Below are 18,114 nucleotides of genomic sequence, written 5' to 3'. Positions count from 1 at the left end.
ATACTCCACATTTTAGACTCATGTAACCTGTATATGGGTGTGAGTAATTTGAGTTTGATGTTATATGGAGTGTGTGTGTGCTTGTGTGTTCCTTTCCCCAGACTTGTGTAAAGTGGACTCTGTGTATTTGTTGTGTGTGTGTGTTGTGTATGTTGTGTGTGTGTATACTGACTGTGTGTATTCCTCTCCCCAGACTCGTGTAACGTGGCATGTGTGAGGGAGCGTATGAAGCAGAGGTTACAGAGTGCCATGCGGACCCTGAGGAAGTCCATCAACAAGCAGCAGTTCTACATCCAGTTCTCTGGTACTGAGTACGAGGTGGCCCAGAAACCTGCCCTGCACGCTGAGCAATGCAGCACCGGACAGGTCTTACGGGACGGCAAGTGTGGTGAGCATCCTGTGCAAGACATCCTGGGATATGGAGTTGTTGTAGCTTACTGTTCCATATACAGGTAACTGCCAAAATAAAGAAAACACTTGAGTAAATTAGGGATACAAAGTATATTGAAAGCAGGTGCTTCCATACAGGTGGGGTTCCTGAGCAATTCCTAAACAATCAATATCCCATCATGCTTAGGGTCATGTACAAAAATGCTGGGCAGGCTGCCCATTATTTTGGCTGCCATGGCTATGCCCCCATAGGATGACAATGCCTCCATCCACAGGGTACGAGTGGTCACTGGATGGTTTGATGAGCATGACAACGATGTAAAGCCTATGCCATGCCAGTCTCAGTCACCAGATCCTAACCCTAACCCAATGGTGAAGGTGCATAAAGATGGCGGTCCCCATGTACTTACCACAAATACCTTGTTTGCTCAGTTCGCCGAATTGTACATTGCTCTCCATTACTCTTTTTTCGTATCAGTATATGCCTACCTGATCCCAATTCTAGCTCCAAGACGGCGGCAATTTGAAAAACCGAAAAAGTTGATTGTGCTGATTTACTATCACATTGAACCATGTCGTGCGCCGTAGTTTAAGAACTCTGTGGGTAGTGCTAAAAACAATGACGTCTTATCTGAATTCCTCCATCTTTATGCATCTTCTCCATTGAACACTTAAGGGAGACGATCTGTCTCAGTTTGATGCAGTGTATGTGTGATATACCATACCATGATATGCTAAACATCTCTCTCTCTCTCATCTCTCTCTCTCTTTCTCTGTGTGTATGTATGTCTATCTCTCTCCCTGTCTCAGTGAGTTGTGGTGTGGGGACGTACTATAGTGGAGACCATGACCAGTGTGTTGTGTGTCCCCCTGGTACATACCAGGACACAATGGGTCAGCTGTCCTGTGAACCCTGCCCCAGCACCGAGGGACAGGGCATCGCTGGGGCCAAGAACGTCTCCCAGTGCGGAGGTGAGTGTTTGTGTGTGTGCGTTTGTGTACGTGTTTGTGTGTGTGCGTGTGCGTGCTTGTGCTCGTCTTCCCCAATGGTGGAACAAGCTCCCTCACGACGCCAGGACAGCGGAGTCACTCACCACCTTCCGGAGACATTTGAAATCCCACCTCTTTAAGGAATACCTGGGATAGGATAAAGTAATAATCCTTCTACCCCCCCTTTACTCCAACCCCCCAAAAACAAAAAAACATTGTAAAGTGGTTATCCCACTGGCTATAAGGTGAATGCACCTATTTGTAAGTCGCTCTGGATAAGAGCGTCTGCTAAATGACGTAAATGTAAATGTAAGTGTGCTGTAGTTTGGCACCACCTTGTGGTTATTAAACAAAATTCCAGTTCTATTGGAGAGCACAGTCTTTCAAGGCATTTCCTACTTTGTCCTCTAGAAAGCAGCAGAGACCACGATTACATAGATATATCAGCCCGGCTAGCTCAGTCGGTAGAGCATGAGACTCTTAATCTCAGGGTCGTGGGTTCGAGCCCCACGTTGGGCGCTGCCTTTTTATTTAGAATTTATTTCATAACTTCACTAGCAGTACTCTGGAAAACCTGAACCTATGGAACTGACTAGATCTCATTGAACATTGAAGTTGAACTTCCAGCATAGAGCAGTTGAAGAGATTTATGTTATAGAGCCTTGTTATACCTTATGAATTCTCTCCCTCTCTCCACCTCTCCCAGGCCAGTGTCCGGCTGGTCAGTATTCATCAGATGGGTTTCGTCCATGTAACCCCTGTCCCCTGGGCTCCTTCCAGCCGGAGCCTGGTCGTGTACTCTGCTTCTCCTGTGGAGGAGGCCTCATGACCAAGTACGAGGGCTCTGTCGCCTTCAGGGACTGTGAGGCCAAAGGTAACACGGAGAGAGAGTGTGTGTGTGTGTGTGTGTGTGTGTGTGTGTGTGTGTGTGTGTGTGTGTGTGTGTGTGTGTGTGTGTGTGTTTGCATACGTGCATGCTTGTGTGTGAGAATGTCTGTGCATGTGTTACTTAATGTTTGTGGCTGTGTGTGTTTCTCTCCATAGTCCACTGTGCTCCTGGACACCACTACAACTCCAGTAACCACCGCTGTATCCGCTGCCCAGCCGGCACCTACCAGTCAGAGTTTGGACAGAACTACTGCATCACCTGCCCTGGCAACACCACCACCGACTTTGACGGAGCCACCAACGTCTCTCACTGCAAGAGTAAGGCCGTCTCACATTAGTTCATTAGTGCAGTGAATTATTTTACTGTTGCACATGGTTAGAGGACTCATTTAAGCTTGACATCTCGTTAGACCATAGCCCACAAATGACAAGTTGTCATGGTGTGACACGTGCTAAAACATTTCAGTTTCCTCTGTGAACTCTAAGCCAGGGATTCCCAAACCTTTTCACTCGGGGTCTCCCTTCCAGCATTGGGGAACATCCCGCGCACACGCCACGTCTATTTCTATGGGCACAAGCACTGCTCATGACACCAACTGTTCACACCCCTCTTGTTGGTGGAGAGAATTTTGCAGGTTTTAAGCTTATTTCTTGCAATTCTACACATTTTGTCATGTCTAATGTGTATTCATGTGATATTTGAGTGACAAAAAATGACAACAACATCTATGGACAAAAAAACAAAATGTAATAACGGTAGCTGACATGGGGCTAGTTGATCTGGACATTTCTGACAAGTTATAAATAGCTCTCTAAGGTATGTAATGACTAACATGACAAGAGGAACTGATGATGTGCTACCCAGTTTTGAAATTGCACCTTGTGCATTCTACTATTACAACTTTCAAAAGTAAGTTTAAAGCCGGACTGAGTTCTTTAAAAAAAATGATATACACTACCGGTCAAAGGTTTTAGAACACCTACTCATTCAAGGGATTTTCTTTATTTTTACTATTTTCTACATTGTAGAATAATAGTAAATACATCAAAACTATGAAATAACACATATGGAATCATGTAGTAACCAAAAAAGTGTTAAACAAATCAAAATATATTTTATATTTGAGATTCTTCAAATAGCCACCCTTTGCCTTGATGACAGCTTTGCACACTCTTGGCATTCTCTCAACCAGCTTCACCTGGAATACTTTTCCAACAGTCTTGAAGGAGTTCCCACATATGCTGAGCACTTGTTCTATTTTTTTTGGGGGGGGGGGGGGACCCCCACGCACCCCCTGCCGACCCCTCCCCCACAGTTTGAGAACCACTGCTCTAAGCTATAAACATGATCCTTGCTGCTAAATTAGTTCAATTTAAATCCATAGTCTCCAGTGCACCCTTACTCATCCAAGTCTCTTCTCCCTGTCTTAGACCAGGTGTGTGGGGGTGAGCTGGGGGACTTTACAGGCTTTATTGAGTCTCCTAACTACCCCGGGGACTACCCGTCCAATGTAGACTGTATCTGGACCATCAACCCTCCTCACAAGAGACGCATCCTCATCGTGGTGCCTGAGATCTTCCTCCCCATCGAAGACGAGTGTGGAGATGTGCTCGTCATGAGAAAGAGTGGTACGCACAACCAGGAAGTCATCGTTACTCTGCCAGCCAATAAGACAGCGTGATATTTAATTTCATCAGCTAGCCAGCCAATTAGATTGTTACATTATTGTAGTTAGTCTATCTTGTCGTCAGGGTATCCTATTGCTATTTTAATATTCATCAAGTTTTATTATTTCAGCTGATTCCAAATCTTGGTTGGTCCATCTGTCTGTAAATTATATTTAGACCCTCCCTCTTCTTCCATTAGCCCTGCCCACCTCCATCACCACCTATGAGACGTGTCAGACTTACGAGCGGCCAATCGCCTTCACCTCCCGCTCCCGCAAGCTCTGGATCCAGTTCAAGTCCAATGAGGGAAACAGCGGCAAGGGCTTCCAAGTCCCTTATGTCACCTACGATGGTCAGTGTGCTGTAGCTTCTACACTTCTAAGCTGCTCAGACTCCCTAACATTCACATGTGCCTTATTAAGTGCACTATAATGTACAGTACGACAAGGTGTGTTTGATGGTGGAATCTTAGGTCTCTTTTTGTGTCAGCTGAATAATGTAACCCCGTGTTTCCTCCTGTCTGTTGTTTTGTAGAGGACTACCAGCAGCTGATAGAGGACATTGTCCGGGACGGCAGGCTATACGCATCAGAGAATCACCAAGAGATACTGAAAGTAAGCAACTCTCCATTATGTCCAATTACTGTATATTATATATTGTAATTAATAGATAATACTATACACTGTACGGTATATTATCTTCACTGATAACTCCCTCCATCTGTCTCTCTGTCTCTCCCTCCCTCCCCCTCTCCTCCCTGCAGGATAAAAAACTGATCAAAGCCCTGTTTGATGTGCTGGCTCACCCCCAGAACTACTTCAGGTACACGGCACAGGAGTCCAAAGACATGTTCCCCCGCTCATTCATCAAACTGCTGCGCTCCAAAGTCACACGGTTCCTACGGCCATACAAATAGGCTGCTACACCCCCTGTCTGCTACCCAGACACCTACCCCTTATTTTTGTCCTACACACCCTTTCTACCATCTACTCCTCCCTACTCTTCACCTACGTCCTTACCCTGTCAACATCCCCATATGTCTTCTTATCCCCAAGTCTATACCCATACATCTCTCCTACACCCCCCGCCAATCTATCCCTCTCTTTTACACCCCCTCTACTCTCAAACACTTATTTTACACCCCTATACTTCTCTTACACCCCCCCTCCCCCACACACACACCCCCAACCCTACCCAGAGTTCCTCCTGCTCGCTATCCCAGCATTCCCTGCACAGGAACAGAGAACCGTCTCTCCCTCTTTTGTCATTTTTTTCTGCAGTCCTCGTTTTAATTTTCCACCTTTTCCCCTGTACTTTTGTTTTGTTTTGTTTTTGTGTTGTTGTTGTTGTTTTTTTGGTTATATTTATATGTGTAAGAACTTGCAGAAGCCCACAACATGGATGTTAGATATATATGTACATACAGACATGTTGGTTACAAGTAAAATGTATGTGTATGTATGTACGTATGTATATTTGTGTTTGTGTGAACATACGTATGTGCACGTAGATGGTGTGCGAGAGTGACGTCACACGCAGGTACATGGATGTATCTTTATTTTGTTATTTTAAAAGGCCTCTGGCGTGCACAAGATGGAAGTCAGAAAAAAAACGATTGGTGCACTTAAATCATATTTTACATCAGCATTTTCACATGGGAAATTATTTCTAAAGACATTTCTAATTTCAGCATCCCAGACCATTCCACCTCAAACTGAGTACAGTGAACGAATACGTTTGATTTTCAAAAATGTCACTTTTTTTTCTTTTTGAAAGATATATATAACAAGATGAAAAAACTACCTGCAAGTAACAGACGTTACTATAGAGAGAAATGTATGTGATGTAACTAATATTTGGAACTTTAATTGCACTTGAATTTTATATTGTAAACTGTAGAAAAAAATCTAAGTTACATTTTTCCTTATGTTTTGTGTTGTATAGAAATGTATCACCTTGGTTGTAGCAAAGAGAGAGGCAAAAATATGTCCCGTTTTGTTCTCACCACACTAGTAACCCAGACCCGAAACCCCCAGCGTTCAATATCTTTAGACAGACACTGTCAAATCCACCTATTTGGCCTGAAAAGCAGTATTGCCAGTAAGTAATCATTTAAAGGGAAATTTCCTTAACGACGCACTACTACTTTAGTTGTGGGTGTGCTCCCATCTCCTAACTCTGCCTCATCCCTTTAAGACCCTCCTGACTAGCTGCCAGAGAAAAGGGGTGTTTTGTGTAAAGCTTCTTATATGATGGCACTAAGTGCATACTCAAAACCACCTGCTTTTTACAAGTGTCCACTTTCTCAATCTGTCCTATTTGGACTTCTCCCAGTTTCTGTAAGTCATCAACCTAGACTGTTGATTTAATATCTATAACAAATCTGTAAGTTTGTTTATATTTCTGCACAATGCAAGTGGAGAAAATATGTATTGTGTGATGACGAGAGTGTTGGTTTGGAGGTGAATGTAGTAGCAGAGATACAAAGGCAGAGGTCTGTTTGAAAGTATTGTGATGTCTATGAGAGTATCTGTATGTACATAGCACTTGCAACTGTAACCATAACCCAGAAAGCGCCCAAACTGACCGCAAGTAGTCAAACGTTCTGACAAAATTACACTTTCATTGTTCTCCCCCTTGTAACACTCTCCAGCAGAGTCCGTTTGCATTTATAAACTGGGTGGTTCTAGCCCTGAATGCTGATTGGCTGACAGCCGTGGTATATCAGACCGTATACCACGGGTATGACAAAACATTTATTTTTACTGCTCTAATTACGTTGGTATCCAGTTTATAATAGCAATAAGGCACCTTGGGGGTTTGTGGTATATGGCCAATATACCACGGCTAAGGGCTGTATCCAGGCACTCCGCATTGTGTTGTGCATAAGAACAGCCATTAGCCATAGTATATTGGCCATATACCACACCCCCTCGGGCGTTATTGCTTAAATATAGCACTCCTATTACACACCTATTAAACTGCTAATACACCGCTACTACACGGTTATAAACAACTTCAATTCTTTGTGCTGGGCACAAGGACAATAAGCATAATTATATGGCTTGTATCTTCTAACCTAGAGGCCATATACTGAAGGCCACTGATATGGGATCAGATATAGTCACTCATTCATAAATTCTGTGTTGTGCCCCAGCACTGATCCAGGGTCTGTTCATCCCAGTCTAACCGTAACCCCCACTGTTGTGTGTAGAGCCGTTTCCTCTGACGAGGTGTCTGTGTTCTGTTTGACAGAATCTCTACACAAGGTCATTACAAAAAGCTCTCTCCAATCAGAATGATAACTTGGCCCATGTAGGGTTGTGTCAGAAAACGTTACTAGTCGTCAAATCAAAGCTCATTGGAGGAGGTTGTCCGGGGGAGGGACCTTGCAACCTCTCCTCCAATGAGATTTGAGTGGAATTGAGTGAGCAAGGGCGGGGCATGCATTGATTTGACAGCTAATAATGTTTTCAGATACAACCAAGGAGTTTGTCCACTCAGTCCACTCAAAATGGTTGCCGCCTGCAGAGGTATAGCTAATGTTGGTACGGTGCACCCACTTTCTGTTGAGGGATGTTTTGGGTGTTTAGTGTGTTTGATGATGATGATAATGAAAATCGGTATGAAATGCAAAAAAATGTATGATTTACTTTTCCTGAGAATGTATTCTATTGTGTGTGGGTTTGTCGTGTGTGTCGGGGGGTAGACAGTGTGATACAGAAAGAGTGCATGTTCTATGTATGTGTGTGAGAGTGAGCGTGTGTCGGTGTGTGAGTGGCTTGTGAGATTGAGGTAGAGAACGAGAGATACTGTATGTAGGTACCTTAGTCCATTTTATAGAGGGATAATTTTAACACTTGTGTTAGTCGGTTGTACCCAAAGAGAGAAACTGTATCACAGTGTTTTACCATTGTTTGGTCCATGAAAATCCAGTAAAGAACAAATTCAAATAAAACAGTAGCAGAAAAACAACTCCACTATGCTCTGTGATCTTCCCTTGTTTAAATGTTACTTGTTACACTTTACTTTTCTACATCATCTAACATCTGCTTACACATACTGAAATATGGTTCCAGAAAATGTAGCTGACAGTGCCTATATTGCCCTTATCTCAAAATGAGGATAACTGTTCTGAGGACACAAACCTAAGTGCAAATTGACACTGAGTCAAAGTTTATTTTCTTGTAAGATATTTATTTAATTTTTCCTTTGGTCATGAGCACATACAGTGGGGGAAAAAAGTATTTAGTCAGCCACCAATTGTGCAAGTTCTCCCACTTAAAAAGATGAGAGAGGCCTGTAATTTTCATCATAGGTACACGTCAACTATGACAGACAAAATGAGAAAAAAAAATCCATAAAATCACATTGTAGGATTTTTAATTAATTTATTTGCAAATTATGGTGGAAAATAAGTATTTGGTCAATAACAAAAGTTTGTCAATACTTTGTTATATACCCTTTATTGGCAATGACACAGGTCAAACGTTTTCTGTAAGTCTTCACAAGGTTTTCACACACTGTTGCTGGTATTTTGGCCCATTCCTCCATGCAGATCTCCTCTAGATCAGTGATGTTTTGGGGCTGTTGCTGGGCAACATGGACTTTCAACTCCCTCCAAAGATTTTCTATGGGGTTGAGATCTGGAGACTGGCTAGGCCACTCCAGGACCTTGAAATGCTTCTTACGAAGCCAATCCTTCGTTGCCCGGGCGGTGTGTTTGGGATCAATGTCATGCTGAAAGACCCAGCCACGTTTCATCTTCAATGCCCTTGCTGATGGAAGGAGGTTTTCACTCAAAATCTCACGATACATGGCCCCATTCATTCTTTCCTTTACACGGATCAGTCGTCCTGGTCCCTTTGCAGAAAAACAGCCCCAAAGCATGATGTTTCCACCCCCCATGCTTCACAGTAGGTATGGTGTTCTTTGGATGCAACTCAGCATTCTTTGTCCTCCAAACACGACGAGTTGAGTTTTTACCAAAAAGTTATATTTTGGTCTCATCTGACCATATGACATTCTCCCAATCCTCTTCTGGATCATCCAAATGCACTCTAGCAAACTTCAGACGGGCCTGGACATGTACTGGCTTAAGCAGGGGGACACGTCTGGCACTGCAGGATTTGAGTCCCCTGGCGGCGTAGTGTGTTACTGATGGTAGGCTTTGTTACTTTGGTCCCAGCTCTCTGCAGGTCATTCACTAGGTCCCCCCGTGTGGTTCTGGGATTTTTGCTCACCGTTCTTGTGATCATTTTGACCCCACAGGGTGAGATCTTGCGTGGAGCCCCAGATCGAGGGAGATTATCAGGGGTCTTGTATGTCTTCCATTTCCTAATAATTGCTCCCACAGTTGATTTCTTCAAACCAAGCTGCTTACCTATTGCAGATTCAGTCTTCCCAGCCTGGTGCAGGTCTACAATTTTGTTTCTGGTGTCCTTTGACAGCTCTTTGGTCTTGGCCATAGTGGAGTTTGGAGTGTGACTGTTTGAGGTTGTGGACAGGTGTCTTTTATACTGACAACAAGTTCAAACAGGTGCCATTAATACAGATAACGAGTGGAGGACAGAGGAGCCTCTTAAATAAGAAGTTACAGGTCTGTGAGAGCCAGAAATCTTGCTTGTTTGTAGGTGACCAAATACTTATTTTCCACCATAATTTGCAAATCAATTCATAAAAAATCCTACAATGTGATTTTCTGGATTTTTTTTCCTCAATTTGTCTGTCATAGTTGACGTGTACCTATGATGAAAATTACAGGCCTCTCTCATCTTTTTAAGTGGGAGAACTTGCACAATTGGTGGCTGACTAAATACTTTTTTTCCCCACTGTAAATGCAGTATTCAATGATCCTCTGCAACTTTATTCCATAAATCCTGCATCTATTGGAAGAACCTATTGGAGGCTGTGTAAGAAGCCTGGCTGAATTCACATCACAGCCAAGTTAGCGTTTTGGTTTCTTATATTATCTGCAGCATTACATTAATCTGACAGCCAAATCTGGTCATTTCTTTTGAACTTTACAGGAATTTATCAACGCTGAGAATCTCCAGGCAAATGAGAGAGTGACAAATGTGTAGATTAGGCCTTATCTTCATGCCTTTCCTCTTTTCCGCCAATATTTATCTTTCAACACCGGCATCCATTTTTTAAGTTTATTGTGTATGAATTAATTAAAGTCCGAGTTTAGATTGAGGACATTGAGTTTGTTGTTCATTGATTTCAGCTTCTTATTTTAAATGATGGTTTCAAGAGTAGTTGAGTATAGTAATAGGCCCTTGTCTCCAAAGGCAACAAATGTTTAACCAGGCGGTGGCTCATTTACACAAATTATAAAGACATCAGCTATGCCTACTCAACTATTCTATGTCCAAATTTGCTACATGATGATTCTTATAAATTGTAGGTGTACTTTTGGAGCCATTCCTATTTGTAAAAAGGTAAATGTAGGTTAAGGAGAATAAGTTTTCATAGTATTTTTTTTCAACTGTAATCTGTTGAAAATAATTACAAATTCCCCTTAAACCAAGGTCAGTTGGGTTGCAGACATCCATCATGTCATCTTGCATTATTTTCAGTCAATGTATTTGATGTATTCCAGAACTAGCACACCCGATTCAAATAGCCTAATGATTAGTTGACCAATTTGACTCAAGTGTGCCTGTACTACAATACATACAATTCAGTGGAACTGGCTTGGGGTAAACTAATCCAGAAGAGGTTTGAGAAACACAGGGCTATGGTAAGGGCTATGGTAAGGATGAAACTATGCCAAATGTAAAAATATAAAGTCAAATGTATGTAATTTATCATCAAATCGATAATTCTACATTGATCTTAATGAAATTCAGTTTAATTCTGCATCTGTGATGGATGGAAATGATAGAAAAATAGAGACGAATCTCTTTGATATTGTATGCAGGCGCAAACTGCCTGTCAGACATGAATTGATTCCTGCTCAGACCACCCCTTTGCACATTTTCATTGAGCTGTTCATCCAACAGAAGGCTACAGAACAGATCAGGGAGAGGAGGAAAGAGAGATCTCGAGCACATTCAGCACAAGAGGCGGGAGATTAAGTGTTTCCACGAGAGCCAAAGCGCAAACAAGGGCACCACGCGCTGCACTTTCAAACAGACCAGCGCTACTCACTAGCTGCTCTCCCTCCGCCGTCCGCTCCGCTATCAGACCCACGGGACTTCACTGGTTCATCCCTTACCGGACAGGCTCAGCTCATCGTACCGGGAGACCGGGCGAACCCAGGTAGGTTAGTTGCCGCGGTGTCTGCTTGCATGCAAATTGGTGTTGCCTATGTTTTGCATAGCAGTCTACGGGATTAGTATGATGACAATCGGAAACATATTCTTGATTTCTATTCAATTCTAATATGTATTTATTCTATCGGAAATGTTTTTTTTTTAACTTCACGTAGCCTAAAGTCTAGTAAATCTAGTCCATGATGGTGATTGTGGACACTGCCACTATCCTCTCTGTGTTAGCTTGTCCACCGGAATGCTTTCATGATGTACAGTGCCTTCAGAATGTATTCACATCCCTTGACTTTTTCCACATTTTGTTGTGTTACAGCCTGAATTTAAAATAGATACAATTGAGATTTTTTGGCACCGGCCTACACACAATACCCCATAATGTCAACGTGGAATTATGTTTTTCAACATTTCTACAAATTAATAAAAAATGAAAAGCTGAAATGTCTTGAGTCAATAAGCATTCAACTCCTTTGTTATGTCAAGCCTAAATACATTCAGGAGTAAATTAGCTTACAAGTCACACAAAAAATTGGACTCACTCTGTGTGCAATAATAGTGTTTAACATTATTGTTGAATGACTACCTCATCTCTGTACCCCACACATACAATTATCTGTAAGGTCCCACAGTTGAGTAGTGAATTTCAAACACAGATTCAACCACAAAGACCAGGGAGGTTTTTCCAATTCCTCCCAAAGATGGGCACCTATTGGTAGATGGGTAAAAAAGAAAGACATTGAATATACCTTTGAGCATGGTGAAGTTATTAATTACACTTTGGATGGTGTATCAATACACCCAGTCACTACAAAGATACAGGCATCCTTCCTACCAAACACAGTTGCCGGAGAGGAAGGAAACTGCTCAGGGATTTCACCATGAGGCCAATGGTGACATTAAAACAGTTACAGAGTTGAATGGCTGTGATAGGAGAAAACTGAGGATGGTTCAACAATGTTGTAGTTACTCCACAATACTAACCTAATTGACAGAGCGAAAAGACGGAAGCCTGTACAGAATAAACATATTCCAAAACATGCATCCTGTTTGCAACAAGGCACTAAAGTAATACTGAACAAATGTGGTAAAGCAATTAACTTTTTGTCCTAAATACAGTGTTATGTTTGGGGCAAATCCTATACAACACATTACTGAGTACCACTCTCCATATTTTCAAGCATAGTGGTGGCTGCATCATGTTAATTACATTTACATTTAAGTCATTTAGCAGACGCTCTTATCCAGAGCGACTTACAAATTGGTGCATTCAACTTAGGATAGCCAGTGGGACAACCACCACTGGGGGAGGGGGGGTGTAGAAGGATTACTGTTAGACTATTCCAGGTATTCCTTAAAGAGGTAGGGTTTCAAGTGTCTCCGGAAGGTGGTCAGTGACTCCGCTGTCCTGGCGTCGTGGGGGAGCTTGTTCCACCATTGGGGTGCCAGAGCAGTGAATAGCTTTGACTGGGCTGAGCGGGAACTGTGCTTCCATAGAGGTAGGGGGGCTAGCAGGCCAGAGGTGGATGAACGTAGTGCCTTCGTTTGGGTGTAGGGTCTGATCAGAGCCTGAAGGTAAGGAGGTGCCATTCCCCTCACAGCTCCGTAGGCAAGCACCATGGTTTTGTAGTAGATGCGAGCTTCAACTGGAAGCCAGTGGAGTGTGCTGAGGAGCGGGGTGACATGAGAGAATTTGGGAAGGTTGAACACCAGACGGGCTGCAGCGTTCTGGATAAGTTATGGGTATGATTGTAATCGTTAAGGATGGGGGGTTTTCAGGATAAAAAATAAACGGATGGAGTTTACCAAGAATACAGTGAATGTTCCTGAGTGGCCGAGTTACAGTTTTAACTTAAATCTTGAAGAATTTTGAAAATAATAATGGGCAAATGTTGCACAATCCAGGTGAGGAAAGCTCTTAGAGACTTACCCAGAAAGACTCACAGCTGTAATCGCTGCCAAAGGGGCTTCTACAAAGTATTGACTCAGGGGTGTGAATACTTATGTACATTTGATATTTCTGTATTTCATTTTCAATAAATGTGCAAACATTTCTAAAAACGTGTTTTCACTTTGTGATTATAGGGTATTTGAATTAAGGCTGTAACATAACAAAATGTGGAATAAGTCAAGGGGTATGAATAATTTCTGAAGGCACTGTATCACATTTCTCTGTGTTTGATGCTATATCCTAATAGCAGAACCACAGTATGCTACATAGCCTATATCTGTCTGGTCAATGCCATAATCAAGTTTCAGAACAGCTCTGCCAACAACCCCTCAAGTGGTTGGTGAGAGTTTATTTGGGGTCCTAACTACAACTAAATTGAATTCTAACACCAAACAAGCAATGTCTTACATATATATATTTTTCAGTTCAACAATTGACAATATTATTCGCATTAAGAAAGACAAAGACATAACTATTTAATCTCCATGCCTTTGTGTTTTGGTGACTATGCTCTTCTAGACTACACAAAATAGCCTTCTGAAGTAGGCTAACACCCAAGCATAAAGGCTTGAAATGAGCATGGGACAGGTGTGAATGCTGCCAATGCCCTGTCAAGTTCAGATTGAGCCAGACATGCACATTCAGTGCTGTATGCTATAGCCTTGTAGTCATCAGTCATAGCCTGTCAACAGGACTTGTAGCCTACACACACATATACACACACTCACACACACCTACACATACACCCACACAGTCCATTTTTACACAACATAAAGAATCTAACCAACACACAGTACATGACTAATGGTGTGTGTCCGTACCAGGGCATGGAATAGCCTACAAGCGAAACGAAGGAACATTGTCGCACGGTTTTATGGGACGGCTTCTCGCAGTCGTTAAATCTGAGTGTCTGTCGTCTGTGCCGAAGAAGAGAGTGCATCAATCAATTCCACCTCACGCCTATTCATTTATCAAACCGTCCCTCTTCACCCAATTCTCTGCTATGTCTTTCTTCATCTTTCTTCCTCTACTCAAAGTCCTGTTCCTGTTAATATGGCCCTATCCCTTTGTTCCTAGTGCCAGTGTAATCCTCTTCTATTCTCACTGTGTACCATGCTCTTAGCATCTGCCAATGCACCCTTCTGCTCTCATTCACTCAGTGTGAGGACTTCTGGCACTGCCACACACTCTCTCTCTCTCTCACACACACACACACACACACATAAACACGCATGGACACACACAAGAGTATGCCTGTGTGAGTCATGGTGTTAAGTGTGTATAATTATGGTATGGTGTGTGTGTGTGGCACACTGACATCATAGCAGCACAATCCAGGATAAATCCAGCTCCCCCACTCACCCCCAAATTATCACCCTCCTTCTTCTTTACATCCGTCCCTCACCATCTCACCATCTTTCAGGATCCGTGTGAAATCAACTACTAGAATCCCAGAAGCGGAGATGTAATTTGAAGGCAGTTGTAAATGTGACATCTGCTTGACAGTGTAAAAGCCTTAGTTGCTCTTAAGGGTTAGGTTATGTTGCTTTGGTGGATTGTGTATTATTTACTGTCTTAACTGCGCATTCCAGATTGGTGTTGTATTCCCACTCAGTGGTTCTGTTCTCTATGTGTGCAGGAGTAGGGGGACACTGAGCCGGAGGTGGAAGGGGGACATGCTCGCTCAGCAACCCAGCAGAGTTTCTCCGAGGTGGGCCAAGCTGTGACAGAGGGCCTCTCTCTGGTGGGTCAACCCGCAACCCTGAACGCTCCAGCAGGCCTCACTCCCAGTCCTAACTACTGTGTGTGCCAGGGCCAGGCCACCTCCAGCCCAGGCCAGACCACGTCTACCCCAGGCCAGCCCAGAGTGGGTCATCCCCAGCCCAACCCACCTCTTCCCCAGCCCAGTAGCGGTCCAGGCCCAGGCTCCAGAAGCATGGCCTTCACCCTGTCAGAGATCATGGCTGCTCGGCGGCAGCAGCAGTCCCAGGCCCAGCGGGCGGCAGGTAGGGCGGCTGTGGAGGTGGATGAATACAGCACCAACCCCACCCAGGCCTTCACCTTCTACAACATCAACCAGGGACGCTTCCAGCCCCCGCACGTGCACATGTAAGTAGAACACATACACGTATGCTGGCATACAGATACACACTACGTCTGTGCACACACCTGGTCTCTATGTCTCTATCTCTGTTCCCAAGCCTTGCTCTCCTCCTCTATTACTGTCTCTCCCCTTTTCCCCCTCTTTCTTTTTCTTTGAGACTCATCCTCTATGCATGCATGCTGTTATTCGCTCTCTCATTCCATTTCTCTCAGTGTCTCTTTCCTTTTTTCGGTCTCTGTGTGATGGTGGTGTGTTGAGGGCTGGCTGTGTACCTGGAGGAGAGCTCACTAAAGTGGGCCACTGTTATTCACCAGCTCCCTTCTCCCTCTGGAGACTCTCTGGAGTTGCTGCACACTCACGGAAAATCCCACAGGACTCCTCTCTCTCTCTCTCTATCTGTGCTTTTCTTCCTTTCTTCTACCACTACTGAGCCTTTGTTGTGACCGCCCTCTCACAGCTTTTCCCCCTTATAATTTCTCTATTTTTTCTCTCTTTCTTTTGGACTTTCTATAAGGGATGGTGATGTATACTGATCCAGACTACATTAACACTGCAACTCTGCTTCTTCACTTTGAGACTTCCCATTGTTTATCTGTCTTTCTCACTCTTTTCTTCATTCACTCTTTTCTCTCTCTCTCCTTCGTTCTCTCTCTACTCTAGGGTGGACCCCCTGCCCCACGACACTCCTAAGCCGCCAGGTTACACCCGTTTTGTGTGTATCTCAGACACCCACTCCCGTACGGACGCCATCCAGATGCCCTATGGAGACGTGTTCATCCACGCTGGAGACTTCACAGAGCTGGGCCTGCCCTCTGAGGTCAAGAAGTTCAACGATTGGCTAGGTAAGACTGACCAATCACATTAAGCAACATCACACCACAACAAAGTTTAGTACTCTATTTCTTATTTCTTTAATTCTATAGATTTTAGTTTTTTGAAATGGTGCACAATTTCTTTTAAAATGTGATAGATCTTATTTGAATGATTTTTCTTCCTTGTTTAGAAGGTAATTTATTTTGTCTGAAAACTCCCCTAATAACCCTATAAAAAAAAAGATATAAAATGGACTATTAAAGCTGTTCTAGTTGACTGTAGCCAAGACTTACTGTTGTAGTGAAAGGAGAAAGGGAGATTGAGAATAGCCTGTTCTGTCTGGCACAGGGCAAGAGTTCAACAAGTTTCTTAGCTTACTCAAAATCCAGTGCAACCAGTGAAAATATTTATATGTTTTACCACAAATTAAATTAGAAAAATGTGTTTTTCACTCATCTTCAAAGAAAATAAGTCATGGATGGAGGGATACCTAATGAAAAAGAGATGAAAGACGAAACGAAGAAGAGCAAAAGAAACTCAGTCCATGTGCAGTACTTAAGAACAGTAACATTAAAGTTGGCACACATCACTGTTAGTGTCTTCATAAAACATTAACCCAACGTTAGCTCTAAGAAATATTCTAAAGACGATAACATTAGAACTCTTTGCCGTGTGCAGCCCCAGCCGGCGTGCTGCAGTGATTCGTATTTCCAGCGCCTCTCTCTTTGCGAAGGGAGGAGAGGGGGTGGAGAGCAGAGGGAAAAGGATGAAGCTCGAGGGGGGAGGAGGGGGGAGACGGGATGGCAGCTCAGCCCCCCCAAGGCTAGTCCATGGGGAGCACGAGCTGGAAACCTGCTCGCCCGCGCCTCGACTGGCGGGAGAGACTGCGAGGAAGATAAAACCCGCCAAACGTGCCCGGTGTGCCTTCTGAAGTCTCTCTCTTTCCATCGATACCCCTTTCTCTCCTTTTCTCCTTTTCCTGGAGTTCTGCTGTCTTTCTCTCCCGCTCGCTCGTATAAATATTTATCATCTGTATTCTTCTCCTGTTCCATTCTCTCTCTCTCTCTCTCTCTCTCTCTCTCTCTCTCTCTCTCTCTCTCTCTCTCTCTCTCTCTCTCACCTCTCTCTCTCTCTCTCTCGCTCTCTCTCTCTCACCTCTCTCTCTCTCTCTCTCTCTCTCTCTCTCTCTCTCTCTCTCTCTCTCTCTCTCCCTCTCTCTCTCTCTCTCTCTCTCTCTCTCTCTCTCTCTCTCTCTCTCTCTCTCTCTCTCTCTCTCTCTCTCTCTCTCTCTCTCTCTCTCTCTCTCTCTCTCTCTCTCTCTCTCTCTCTCTCTCTCTCTCTCTCATGCTGCTCTGCAGTCTGGCTCCAGTAAGAGCTCAGCATTAGGCTTTCATTCTATCTGATGAACCTCGGTACAAAAACAAATTGCCAGGTGAACACACTCATTCCAACCATCCTTTCTTTCCTCTCTTCCTTTGTCTGAAAGTCTGTCTTCTGTTTCTTACTTTCCTTCTGTCTTTGCTTTAGTTTCTTTTATCTGATTCCCTCCCTTCTTCTTCTTCCCCTTCCTCTATCTCTCTCCCTCCCTTTATGAAGATATGGGTCTCTCTTTTCTCTCTCTACTTGGCATCGTGGCAGCTCCCTTCGTTTCTTCTCTCAGTATTTTTAGCAGGAAGGCTCCTCCCGGTTCTTCTGGCAGGGGCTCAAGGCTTTGTCAGAGCTGGTGTACACTGCAGGAGAGGAGGAGGGAGAGAGGGAGAGAAGGGGAGAGGACCGTAGAAGAGAAGGTGGGGAAGATGGGGAGGTAGAGTTGAACTTCATCCCATGGAAGGTCTATCTTTGGCTGGTTATCCTCATCTTGTTGTTTCAGTGAAAATTAATGATATGGATTCTAAGAAAGACCTGGTTTGGTGTTAGGGCATGGAATCATGATATCTGAGGCATGGTGTCAGATTGACTGGAGAAGGAGATAGGATGAAGAGATGTCGAGAGGAGAGAAAAGGGAGAGAGAATAGAATAGGTAGAAGGTGAGAGGTAGA

At 43.7% G+C, this 18,114-nt stretch overlaps 2 protein-coding genes and 1 non-coding gene across 10 annotated transcripts in view; all 3 read left to right on the top strand.

Annotated features, from left to right (window-relative positions):
• Window positions 1-6,680, top strand: part of LOC121575702 (signal peptide, CUB and EGF-like domain-containing protein 1) — a 93,578-nt gene extending 86,898 nt beyond the window's left edge. For all 7 annotated transcript variants that reach the window (XM_041888984.2, XM_041888983.2, XM_041888982.2 and 4 more), the window contains 8 exons: window positions 194-388; window positions 1,201-1,362; window positions 2,087-2,254; window positions 2,425-2,586; window positions 3,700-3,897; window positions 4,136-4,288; window positions 4,471-4,550; window positions 4,700-6,680. In XM_041888984.2, coding sequence (XP_041744918.1) covers window positions 194-388; window positions 1,201-1,362; window positions 2,087-2,254; window positions 2,425-2,586; window positions 3,700-3,897; window positions 4,136-4,288; window positions 4,471-4,550; window positions 4,700-4,852 — 1,271 coding nt within the window. In that variant the 3' untranslated portion in view covers window positions 4,853-6,680. The remainder of the gene's footprint in view (window positions 1-193; window positions 389-1,200; window positions 1,363-2,086; window positions 2,255-2,424; window positions 2,587-3,699; window positions 3,898-4,135; window positions 4,289-4,470; window positions 4,551-4,699) is intronic.
• trnak-cuu lies at window positions 1,827-1,899 on the top strand. Its single transcript has one exon. It is a non-coding gene; the product is annotated as a tRNA-Lys (tRNA).
• Window positions 6,681-10,921: 4,241 nt separating the features above from the next.
• The window catches only part of LOC121575704 (metallophosphoesterase domain-containing protein 1-like), a 44,832-nt gene continuing 37,639 nt past the window's right edge, over window positions 10,922-18,114 (top strand). For both annotated transcript variants that reach the window (XR_006002376.2, XM_041888988.2), the window contains exons 1-3: window positions 10,922-11,202; window positions 14,798-15,267; window positions 15,923-16,104. Coding sequence is in view for 1 of the 2 variants with exons in the window: in XM_041888988.2 (XP_041744922.1) it covers window positions 15,095-15,267; window positions 15,923-16,104 (355 nt within the window). In the remaining variant the exon portion in view is untranslated. The remainder of the gene's footprint in view (window positions 11,203-14,797; window positions 15,268-15,922; window positions 16,105-18,114) is intronic.

Source organism: Coregonus clupeaformis, unplaced genomic scaffold, assembly GCF_020615455.1.
Source record: "Coregonus clupeaformis isolate EN_2021a unplaced genomic scaffold, ASM2061545v1 scaf0009, whole genome shotgun sequence".
In the NCBI taxonomy this organism is placed as follows: domain Eukaryota; kingdom Metazoa; phylum Chordata; class Actinopteri; order Salmoniformes; family Salmonidae; genus Coregonus; species Coregonus clupeaformis.
The sequence above is the reverse complement of the archived record's forward strand: the minus strand, read 5'-3'. Positions and strand labels throughout refer to the sequence as shown.